Source organism: Danio rerio, chromosome 12 (assembly GCF_052040795.2).
Source record: "Danio rerio strain M-AB ecotype USA chromosome 12, GRCz13ab, whole genome shotgun sequence".
Classification (NCBI taxonomy): domain Eukaryota; kingdom Metazoa; phylum Chordata; class Actinopteri; order Cypriniformes; family Danionidae; genus Danio; species Danio rerio.
This window is the reverse complement of record NC_141032.1, coordinates 637,501-649,719: the sequence shown is the minus strand read 5'-3', so window position 1 is coordinate 649,719 and position 12,219 is coordinate 637,501. Positions and strand designations below refer to the sequence as shown.

The following is a 12,219-nucleotide window of genomic DNA, read 5'->3' as shown; positions in this document are numbered from 1 at the left end:
CCAAAAATTGGAAAACATATTAATCTGATGCATTATTACAACAGTTTAAATCAGTGGATGTTTTCATCACGAACATAGAAGAATAGTCAATTTGCCAAGAGTGTAGAGGTTGAGCATTTTTCTCAAAATATGTCAAAAAGATTTGTCACCAAAAATAATTCCACTAGCTGAAACAGAAATTTTAGACTCAAAATCAGCCCAGAGTGGATAAAAAACATCAACAACAGTATCAGGGTTAACATTTGAATATGAGTAAATTATTTGTTATTTTTGTGTGAACTGTCTCTTTAAGACTAAATCACACTGATGAAATAACACAAAAATATCACTATTCCTTAAATCCATGCTTTGATTCAACAACTAAATAACAGAACACTAATTGTGAGTAAATAAAGAGTGTTTGCACTATAGGTGCAACAATGCAATTCTGCAATATACAGTTGAAGTCAGAATTATTCACCCCCTTTGAATTTTTTCTTCTTCTTTTTTTAATATTTCCCAAATTATGTTTACCAGAGCAAGAAAATGTTCACAGTATGTCTGATAATATTTTTTCTCCTAGAGAAATTCTTATTTGGTTTATTTCGGCTAGAATAAAAGTAGTTTTTAATTTTTTAAACACCATTTACAGGTCAACATTATTAGCCCCTTTAAGCTATTTTTGTTTTCAATTGTCTCCAGAACAAACCATCGTTATACAATAACTTGCCTAATTACCCTAACCTGCCTAGTTACCCTAATTACCGTAGTGAAGCCTTTAAATGTCACTTTAAGCTGTATAGAAGTATCTTGAAGAATATCTAGTCTAATATTATTTACTGTCATCATGACAAAGAGAAAATAAATCAGTTATTAGAGATGAGTTATTAACACTATTATGATTAGAAATGTGCTGAAGAAATCTGCTCTCCGTTACACAGAAATTGAGGGTAAAAATAAACAGGGGAGCGAATAATTCTGACTTCAACTGTAAATAGTTATTCAAATAAACTTATGCATACATGTAATTTAACCATCTCTGTCTTGAACTTACACAATTAGATTGCACATTTAACTACTGTGTACTATAAATACCTTATCTATTATCATGCACTATTGGTTATTGATTAGTTAAAGCAGCGGGCGATCTGCAGATATTAATGCACCGGCTATTTATCAGGACAAAGAAAGCTTAAAGTCTAAAAATGAATTGTTTCTCCATCTTAGATGCATGATAGCATTTTAATGTTGAATGTGAGAGTGCCGTTTCCCCTCGTGTTCAAGCGCACATGCACAGCCATGCAGAGAGAGAGAGAGAGAGACTAAACCAAAAGCACCACAGAGCAGGGTTAGTACATGAGAGAAAGGAGAGGAAAGGGTCAGGTTTAAGACTGCCACATGAAAGCACACGGAAACTCCTTGACCTTTAGCTTTTCCAGGTCTTTCTCGTATCTCAGACGCAGGTCTCCATCTTTCTGATGCATTAGCTGGGTCAGTTCAGACTCTCGCCGCACCAGCTTCAGGATTTGCTCTTTGAGGGATCCCGAACTCCAATCTTTATCCTCAAACCCGACAGCTTCCCAGAGCTCCTCCATTTGCAGGCTGAAGCGTGTCTGTAATTCTCGCCTTTCGGCTTCGTGCTTTTTCTCCAGGTTCTCCATGCACACGGTCAGCGAGTCGATCTCTCGGACGTTCTCTTCAGATCTCATCTTCAGGGTTTCTCCGGCTTTCTCCAACTCCTTTTTAAGCTTTTCCACATCCGTCTCGTAAACCTCCTTCAGCTCTCGAAGCTCCTTCTTATGTCTCGCCATCAGATCCTGCAGCTGAATGCTTTTATCCAAAGAGTCGATCGGCTCTCCTTCGATATGAATGCGCGTCACTGCTAATTCCTGTTGCGTCCTCATTTCAGCACGTGCAAACTCTTTCTTCAGCCTGAGCGTTTGGTACATGTGTGTTATGTCTGTGATTGCTTCACGTATGTAGTCAGATCTGCTTCTCAAAGTGAGTTTCTCACCCGTTCTCGCTAAAGAAGTCTGATTTAATAACGCCACTTTGCTCTGAACCGCTTCAGAGAGACTCTTCATGATGTCTGCGTCATCTTCATCATGCATTGTCTCTCCTGGTTGAATGTCGGAGAGCTTGTTTGCATGAATCAGCATGTTATTATCCTCCATCATTCGCTCTACCACTTGCCTCACAGATTGCTCGTCTTTCTGCAGACCGTCTACAATCCTGCATAAGATCCTTCTCTCCGTCATCAATCCTGCGTGATCCTCATCCACAGTAAACGCATCGCATTCTGCCTCCCTGCCGTTTACTAACGCACCAAACACAAGCATTAGAGACTCTGACTTTCTCTTTAACTCACTCGCACCTTCCTCTTCCATAAACTCACTTTCGCTACTAAACCCTGCTCGACTTTCTAGCTTCCGTTTCAACCCTGCGATCTCCTCCTGAGCTTCTACAAGCATCTGATTGAGCCTCACCGCGTCCTCTTGTCTTGGATTCTGCGACTGGAGTTCTTCGCAGATCTTCTCTTTCTCAGAAAGCTTGCATTGAAGAATCTCCAACTGACACTTGAGATCGTCTTCAGCTTCACTTTCCGCCACCTGAAATCCAAGTCCACGAAGAGTGGCTTCTTTTAGCTGCAATCTTTTCTCAGTGTCTTTCAGATTACTACCAAGCGTCTCTAATTTAATCAGCGCTTCTTGAAGCTTGTGGGATTTTTCGCAGAGCTCTCTCTTATCTGCGGACTCTTCATCGTCTTCCTTACTGTGTCGCAGTCTATACACCTCCGCCTTCAGCCTGTCTATCTCTCGATCTGCTTCTCTCAGTTGGTTCACGATCTCCTGATAGCGTTGATTCAACGCTACATTTTCATTGGCCAGAATCTCCACCTGCTGCGACAGATCTCTGCTGCTCATATCAGCGCTGAACTCTTCTACTCTCGATGGTGACTGCAGGAGAATCTCCGATTTTTGCTGCTGAGCTCGTCCTAGCATGTCCTCCATAGTGAGCAAACGCGCTTCATAGTCTCGAATGCAATCTCCAGCCTTTTCCAAACTTCTCCTGACAGCTTCGCTCTCCATCTCCTGCTGGTTCTTCAAGCTTTCCAGCAGTTTCTGGCACTCCGCTCCAACTGAGCGGCTGTGTTCACTTTGCTCCATCCCTGGAGGAGATTCTACCACGCAAACATGTTCACTATGCAACTGGACGAGCTTTATAAACTCCCTCAACGTTAAAGGATCGTCAGTGTTTATTAAGTGCTCAAGCTCTCGAATCGTTCCCTCGCTATCCTGAAGAGTAAGCGTGAGCGTTCGCCGAGTGCACTTCGAGGGACAGACCTCGTGTTTTTGGGTGTCAGAAAGCGAAGGGTCCTTTGCGGGCCAGTGTGAGAGAGAAAGGCCAAGCTGTGCCTGCATGTCGCGCTTTTTCAGTTCTTGCAGCTGCAGGAGCTCTTTGGTTTCCTGGTACTTCTTTGTTAAACTCTGAGCTTGAGAACTAACCAGTTCAGTCCTCTTCATCTGCGGCTCTGTCTCAACACTCAAAGGGGACTCCAGCTTGGAAAAGGGGACCAGACAGTTGGTTAACAGGTGAATCATTCTAGATTACAAATCAACAAGTTAACCATTGAGGATTTCAGGAAAAACAAACAAACACCAGAATCACATTTCATTACACAGGGTTCCCACTTTAAGCCAGATATCAAACTCAAAGCTGGTTTATGGCTATGTTATATGCTAATGTGTATGCGGCTCCTGTCTGCAAAACATCTTAATCAACCCAAGCTCATTCTGAAAACGTAGCCCCGCGGACGTTTCTGGAGACCGCGATTTACTTGGCTGAAGGTATGCGAACACTACAGGGCTCCTCTTTGCGCTCTGCGGCTGGGCTGACGACTCACCTCCGTGTGGAGGGCTTTCCCGCCGCAACCAGTTTGTCTGTTTAGCTCATCGTGTTACGTTGGCGGAGCGGAGGCCTGGAGGAGGAGGAGCCACCCGCGGCGACAATCGGGTTCGAGTCCGGGGAAGAGCGGTTCCAGAAATCAGGTAAGACAAAAAACAGAATCCAAAAAATAAAGCGAACGAGTTTGTAACTAGGCGAGAATGCGGTGAAATCCGAAAAACGCGGTCAAAATCGGACGAGGGCTTTTCTTTTTCTGGACCGCTTTTGTAAATCGTCACTTGGGTTTAGGCAAGGAGGAGGAGGAGGGTGGCCGGGTCGGCCGATTGGCCGGCCACCGAGTCTATCGTTCAGTCATTCATTCGGTCAGTGGGACAGACGGTCGCTCGACAGCGGCCTCCGGCGGTTTTTTACGCGAGAACAGCGCGACCGCGAACGGCGTTCAAGACGCAAAAAAACACGCACAGCGCCCTCTCATGGATTCGCGACAACAATATTCTTCAAGACACTTCTATACAGCCTAAAGTGACATTTAAAGGCTTCACTAGGGTAATTAGGGTAACTAGGCAGGTTAGGGTAATTATGCAAGTTATTGTATAAAGATGGTTTGTTCTGGAGACAGTCAGGAAATATAACTTAAAGAGGCTAATAATATTGACCTTAAAATAGTTCATAAAAAATTAAAAACTGTTTTTATTCTAGTCGAAATAAAACAAATAAGACTTTCTCCAGAAGAACAAATATTATCAGACACACTGTGAACATTTCCATGCTCTGTTCAACATCATTTGGGAAATATTTAAAAAAGAAAAAATTAAAATCAAAGGGGGGCCAATAATTCTGACTTCAACTGTATATTACAGTATATTATTATTATTTTATGATCCTTTCTTCAGCTGTTACTGCTTGTTTCATAGGGAAAAAAACTTAATTTTGCACATAAATGACAAAATAAACGACGAAAAACCTGAATAGATTTGCCTCATCCTTTACTGAACTTTGTGTCGGACTTGTAACTGTACACTGGGTCATTTTGAAGAGGAGTGAATAATCTCCATAGCACAGACGCTGTAGCTCTGTCAGTAAGATGGCGGATTCAACACTTGCGGTGGCTTCACTGCTTCTCGTCAGTTTAGAACGCAACGCGCGATCCAGCCATTCTATATAGATCAGTGGTCAAAACCTTTCAAATAAAAACGGTATTGACAATACTACATTTAGATAAATGGAAACTACAATTTAAAGCAACAAACAAAACCCCCGAATACTCATCGACTAGGAAAAAGGCAATATAAAAATCCCTGACTTCATCTAGAATAAACCGTATCATGATTTTGCTGAAAGCTCTCAGCTGTGGGAACCCTGATTACCTGTGTCTAATCAGTGGATTACGGTTAAAGTCAGCTTCTGATGCACATTAGAACGCTAGGATCAATTAACAGCAAGACATTAGTAGATCGAGACAGTGCATGCATGTTAAGAGGTTAAAGTAGAGTTGTTTCATGAGGTCAGAGACGCGATATTAGTGCTAGCTAAGAATGCCAGAACAGTTTCATGCCATCAGGTTACGAGTCTGTCAATGCTATAACCTATAACTATTGATCAACCACTGCTGTTCCTGCTTATGCAAACCGTTTCCATCCAAAAATGAAAGAAACACAAACTTTAACAGGAGCTGCTGGAGATTTAAAGTGTCCTGGATGAATATCCAACATACAGCATCACCTTCTGATATGCACAACGATGCCCAGCTTCAGATAAAATCACCACTTGTTTGGTTTGAATTGTTAAAATAATAATAATTCAGCAAAGTTTGTAGCTATTTAAAGAAATGAATCAATAAAAGGCGAGTTTTAATTACAGATTAAGCTCAGAAAACAATGCAGCCACTTTCTAAACACACACACACACATATAATCATACACACTTCATAGCACATATGGAAGAAGTGGAGAGTAAGGTTAAAAATGAAAAGAATGAATTGTTAAATGTGAATAAACACAGATCATGCACATGTATATGCCATTATTAGGCTTTGTTTGTATGCTGATGTTCATGTAGCTGATGTCTGCATTTTAATTCTTCTCCAGAGCCCTTAAGATAAACTGATACTCGATGCTTTTGGGAAAACACTTACTGCTTTTCACTATTTTTCCAACTTAAAGCATATACAGCTATCGCTGGACTCCATGTAAAGGTGCATCATTGAGTATGAATGTATCTGGAGGGCAGAGCGGGTCTGTTTTCATGCCATCGCTGCATTGATTCATTCATGTTCATGTATCTATGCTGAAGCATGCAACTGAGCTCGCATCAAATCCACATCTATTATAATGCCACTGTGCTTGAAGACAGTCTTAAAGGGACAGTTCACCCAAAAATGAAAACTCTGTCATCATTTATTAACCTTTTTGACTTTTCATTCTTTTAGAAAACAAAAGAAGATGTTTTGAAGAATGCTGGAGACCTGCAACCACTGACTTTCGTAGTAGGGCTGCACAAAAAGTCGCCAAATTGTCATTATTGTGCAAATAGTGCATGCAATAAATAAGTTAGATAGATTAATTACTTCTATTTTATGCATTGGCTATTTATTTGGCCAATCAGATGGGGCATTACTGTCTTTAGAACTTAATTTTTGGGTGAACTATCCATTTAAATAGAGGCAAGAAATAAAGGAGCACAAGCGATCTGTTCATTTGCATGCAATGTTTTCTAGACATGCAAAGCACGTGTTTGCTGCTTGGAAGCAATGTGTCCTCATAAATTAACACACATATGAGAATAAAGTCCCTGAATGCGTGATGAAGATGTGATAAATGTGGCCTACCGGAGAGATGTACCCGGCTCGCGTCTGCTGCTCGCGCTCCACCGCCATCTTCAGTTTTCCCTCCAGATCCTGCTTGTGCCGATTGGAGTCCAGAAGCTGCTGATGGCAGTTCTCCAGCTGAGCCTTGAGCTCCTCCACCTCAACATACACAATGGAAGAATCTAAATAATGCTTTTAAAATTAATCTAAAGCAAATAATCCAAATAAAAGAATCATAACATAATGAGGATATTATTTTAAAAGGAATCTAAATCAAAAATTAATCTAAAAAGAATCTCCAACGAAGAATATAAATAAAAATAAAAAATCCACAATGAAGAATGGATTTACTTTTTTAAAGGAACTTAAAAAAGAATCTAAATTAAAAATTTAAAAAATAATCTGAAATCTGAAATGAATAATCTAAAAAATCTATAACAAAAAAAAAAAAACACATTTTAGAAAGGAACCTAAAAAAAATTCTAAAACAAATAATCCAAATTAAAAAACATTTCTAAAAAGCATCTAAAACAAATAAAACTAAATAAGAAAATATTCTAGAAATAAACCAATAACAAAGACTCTAAATAACAGATCTAAAAAACAAAACAAAAAATCATTTAAAAGAACTTAATACTTTTTAATCTAAAAAAAGAATCTAAATAAAAAATAAATCAATCTAAAAAGAATCTGAAACAAAGAATATAAATAAAAAAAATCCAAAATAAAGAATCGAAAAGCATTTTTAAAAGAATCTAAATCAAAGAAATAAAAATGAATATAAAATCTAGAATGAAGAATCTGAACAAAGCTTTTAAAAGAATCTAAAACAATCGAAATAAATATGATTCTACACAATCTAAAATGAAGAATCTAAATAAAAAAAGAATCTAAAAAAATCTAACAAAAAACCTAAACACATTTATAAAGGAACCTATAAAACAAAAATCAAAAACAAATAATCCAAATAAAAAAGTGAACCTAAAAAGAATGTGAAAATAATAATAATGATAATTGAAAAAATCTAAAACAAATAAGAAATTATTCTAGAAAAAACTAATAAAAATGAACCAACAAAGAATCTAAAAAAAAAAAAAAAACTAAAACAAAGAATCTAAGAAATTATTCTAAAAAGAATCAAATACAAAAAACCTATTAAAAAAGAATCTAAAACAAAGAATCTAAAAAAGAAATGATTCCTGAAAAATACAAAGAACCTATAACAAGAGAACTTCTAGAGAACTAACTAACTAAATACATTTTAAAAGAATCTAAAAATTAATCTAAAACAAATAATCTACATAAAAAATGATCTAAAATTAAAAAGGATCTAAAAACATTAAAAAGAAGCGAAATAAAAGCGATCTAAAATGAAGAATCTGAATAAAGTTTTTAAAAGAATCTGAAACAAACAATCAAAATAATAATGATTCTTCAAATAATCTAAAATGAAGAATCTATAAACAATTGACACATTTAAGAAACTTATAAAAAGAATAGAAAATAAATAATCCAAATAAAAAAAGAATAAAAAAATCATTAAAATAATTTTAAAGAAACTTAATAATATTTTTTATTAAAAAATAATATAAAAAATCAATCTTAAAAGAATCTGAAACAAAGAATCGCAATAAGAAATTATTCAAAAAAATAAATAAATCAGAAACAAAATAAAAATGAATCTACAAAGAATCTAAAAAACAATGTAAAAAGAATGAAAAAAAAATCGAAAGCAAAGAATCTAAAACAAAACGATTTTTTTTAAGGAATCTAAAACACCGAATTAAAATGTGAAATAATATATGGGTTTATGGTCGTACCCCTCTCTTGTATCCCTCCAGCAGCTTCTCCATGTCTGTGGCGTCTCTGCTGTGGGCGGAGCCTAACGGAACCCTGCGCTCGTCTCTGATTGGTGTTTTCTCCACCTGCTGCCAGCGTTGCTCAATCTCATCCTCCACTCGCTGCTGCCATTCAGCCGACAGGGGCGGAGCTTCAGTCTGGGCCACGCCCCCTGCCTCTTGCTCCATTAGTGCAGGATCAAAGGTTGCTCCGGTCACGCTCTCATACCTGCGCCTTCGCTCCTCTCTCCTCTTGCTGCGCTCTGTAAGCTCCGCCTCCTGCGCTCTCTGCTGAGCCAATGCCTGAGCGATGGGACGAAATTCCGCCCAGTCGAAAGTTTTGCTCCGCCCCTCTCGCCTGCGTTCCCGCGCACGGCTTTTTTTGGCCCCCGTTTCCCGCTCCACAGACGCCTCAGAGGAGGGAGAGTCCTGCGTCACGTCCGGTCGACAGACACCCTCAAACGACCCATGCTCATCCGTCAGACTGGGTTAATCAGGAGACAATATTTCAGACGTACAGTTAAAGTCTATATCAAGTATTTCCCAAACGATGTTTCTCAGATTCAGAGAATGTTCACAGTGTGTCTGATAATGTCTGTTCTTCTGGAGAAAGTCTTATCTGTTTTATTTGGGCTAGAATGAAAGCAGTTTTTAACTGCTTTAAACTCATTTTAAGGTCAATATTATTCACCCCTTTAAGCTGTATTTTATTTCAATATTTCACAGAACAAACCATCATTATACAAGAACTGGCCTAATTTGTGTTTGTAGCTTACTGGAGTCAGGAACTGTTACTATTTAAAGTTAGCCAAGTGTAAATCCCCAAAATTGAGTGCTGGCTAACAGGTTAAGCTCAATATTATTGATCCTTTTAAGCAATATTAGTTTTGGATCGGCTTTTGGGCTTGTTTGTTAATAACCTAATGGTAAAAACAATGTAAAATGACTGTAAATATCTAAAACAAAGAATCTAAATGTATTTTATTGACCAAAGAGCTTAATTTATATGACCTATAATGATAAAAACAGCCGCTTTTGTGCTTATATTAACATCATAATGTTGATATAATGTTAAAATGACTTTAAAACAGTTTCTATCTTGAATACCAATATGCATCAAAGCAAACAATGTGCACTTTCCAGCGTGAAACACACACACACACACACACACACACACACACACACCTGGCTACATCTGGAGCAGTGGCTGGCCGGACATTCTTCATCACTGCCTGGATCCAGTTACGGCGGATTCCTGCAGTCATGGCAGAGAGTGTGTGCACCGCCTCCTGAGTCTGACGCAGACACACATACAAAGTGCATTTAAAAACATGGAGAAAATTCATAATAGTAAAAAGATAACAGGCGCACTTGTTTATAATAAATAAAACTGCACCAAAATTATAATAAAAATATAATACACATGCATGAATAAAATAAATAAACAATAAAATGAAAAAATATTAAATTAAATAATTAAAATACCAGCAAAAATACATAAATAAATAAATATAAAATCCATGCATGTTTTAATTTTAAAAATCCATATTTGTAAAAAGATCATAATATAAGAGCTCATTTAAAATAAAAAACGCACAACACAGTAAGAGAAATTATGCAATAAAAAATCAGATCAGATGAAAATAAATAATTAAAATATCAGAAAAAATACATAAAAAATGCAACTGCTAATTAAAAAAATCCACAATAGCAATAAAATCATAAGAGCACTAATTTAAAATAGATCTAATTTGCACATATTAAAATTAGAAAAATAAATATACAAATAAGTAAATAAAAGAAAGTAATGGTAATAAATAAATGCTGTGTAGACACGCTTACGTAAATCTGGAAACCGTAGTTCCGCTGCGCCTGATACTCTGTAACATTATAGCATGTGCTGAGGTCGATCTCTCCATCCAGATCTGACGCCTGAACACAGAAAACAGCAGTGAGTGACAGAAATCATCGTTAATTACAGAGCGATAAACACAGAATCAATCACCTCTTCAGCGATGGAGTCCTTGTAGTATCGCAGACTGTGATCCGTCAGCACAAACCAATACTTCTTCCACTGAAAGACAGACGAGACACGGGCAGATCAGCGCAGAATCGGCTTTCAAGACATTTATTCTGCTTTAAAGAGGCTTTTAACTCAAGCAAATCAAAGAGACGCTGCCCTTTCACACGCCTTTGAGTCTGAACAACTTTGATGAGCAGAAAACACACTCCGGCAATCAAGCTTTCACTGAAATGTTCAAAAACAAAAGAAGTAAACAAATAAATAAAACAAAAATAGAATAAAACTATGACAATTTTAATCTAGCAAGAAAATAGAAAATTAAAAACTAATCTTTAAACAATATACTTGAGTGAAGAATAAAAAAATTAAACCAGTCCTAAAAAAGGAATCTAAAGAAATTAATCTTAAAAAGTTATTGTAAAGAAATCTAAAATGAGTATTTCAAAACTAAGAATTTAAAACAGGCAAAAAAGCTTAATTCTTTAAAAGATAATCTAAAAGGAAAAATAACCTAATAAAAAATAATTTAAAAGGAAAAAAAGAATCTAAAAAATAATCAATTAAAAGGAAAAAAAGAATCATTTAAAATAAAAAAACATAATTATTTAAAGAGAAAAAATAATCCAATAAAGAATCATTTAAAAGGGAAAAAGAATCTAAAAAACAATCAATTAAAAGGAAAAATAATCATTTAAAATAAAAAAATAATCATTTAAAAGAAAAAAAATCTGATAAAGCATTATTTAAAAGGAAAAAAGGAATCTAAAAAAAGAATCAATTAAAAGGAAAAAATCAAATAAAGAATTATTTAAAAGTAAAAAATTATCTAATAAAGAATCAATTAAAAGGAAGAAAAGAATCATGTAAAAGGAAAAAATAATTATTTAAAAAGAAAAAAATTATCTAATAAAGAATCATTTAAAAGGAAAAAATCCAATGAAAAATCATTTAAAAGAAAAAACTGAAATCTAAAAAGAATCAATTATAATGAAAAGAAAAAAAAAATAATTTAAAATAAAAAATCCAATAAAGAATCATTTAAAATGAAAAATTAATCTGAAAAAGAATCAATTATAATGAAAAAAAATAATAATTTAAAAGGAAAAAAGAATAAAAAAAATATCAAATAAAGAATTACTTAAAAGAAAAAAAATCCAATAAAGAATTATTTAAAAAGAAAAAAAAATGAATCTAAAAAAAGAATCAATTATAATGAAAAAGACTCTAAAAACTTTAAATGAATCCTAAAAAAGGAATCTAAAAAGAAATACAGGTGTATATACATAAAAAAAAGAGTAAAGTGCAGAATGTAGAGCGAGTAGCGAATGTGTGTGTGTGTGTGTGTGTGATCAGCCGACCTGTCCTTCTTCATCCAGCTTCACCATCCAGCCTTTCTTAAAGTTCAGCAGATCAGGCTGCAGAAAACACAACACACACATTAGTGTACACAGCAGAGGTGTGTGTGTGTGTGTGTGTGTGTGTGTGTGTGTGTGTGTGTGTGTGTGTGTGTGTAAGAGTGTCTCATCATGCGAAATCACACACAAACACGCCCACACATACAAACACACATTTTGTACAGACACAGATTCATAAAAGCACACACACTTACGGTCATGACGGACTCAGTGGTCCTGCGGTCCAGAGATTTGGCTCTTCTTAAAGGAGGA

At 36.1% G+C, this 12,219-nt stretch overlaps 1 protein-coding gene across 20 annotated transcripts in view; it reads right to left on the bottom strand.

Moving 5' to 3' along the window:
• The window catches only part of mpripb (myosin phosphatase Rho interacting protein b), a 64,246-nt gene that overhangs the window by 17,223 nt on the left and 34,804 nt on the right, over window positions 1-12,219 (bottom strand). For 8 of the 20 annotated variants that reach the window (XR_015503646.1, XR_015503645.1, XR_015503648.1 and 5 more), the window contains exons 9-16: window positions 12,162-12,219; window positions 11,911-11,967; window positions 10,535-10,603; window positions 10,372-10,461; window positions 9,715-9,824; window positions 8,512-9,013; window positions 6,713-6,850; window positions 1,404-3,539 (exon numbers count right to left, since the gene is read on the bottom strand). The exon at window positions 12,162-12,219 is cut by the window's right edge and continues 38 nt beyond it. Coding sequence is in view for 12 of the 20 variants with exons in the window: in XM_087275508.1 (XP_087131634.1) it covers window positions 1,404-3,539; window positions 6,713-6,850; window positions 8,512-9,013; window positions 9,715-9,824; window positions 10,372-10,461; window positions 10,535-10,603; window positions 11,911-11,967; window positions 12,162-12,219 (3,160 nt within the window). In the remaining 8 variants the exon portion in view is untranslated. The remainder of the gene's footprint in view (window positions 1-1,403; window positions 3,540-6,712; window positions 6,851-8,511; window positions 9,014-9,714; window positions 9,825-10,371; window positions 10,462-10,534; window positions 10,604-11,910; window positions 11,968-12,161) is intronic. The other 12 variants (XR_015503650.1, XR_015503649.1, XR_015503652.1 and 9 more) reach the window with 2 other exon arrangements.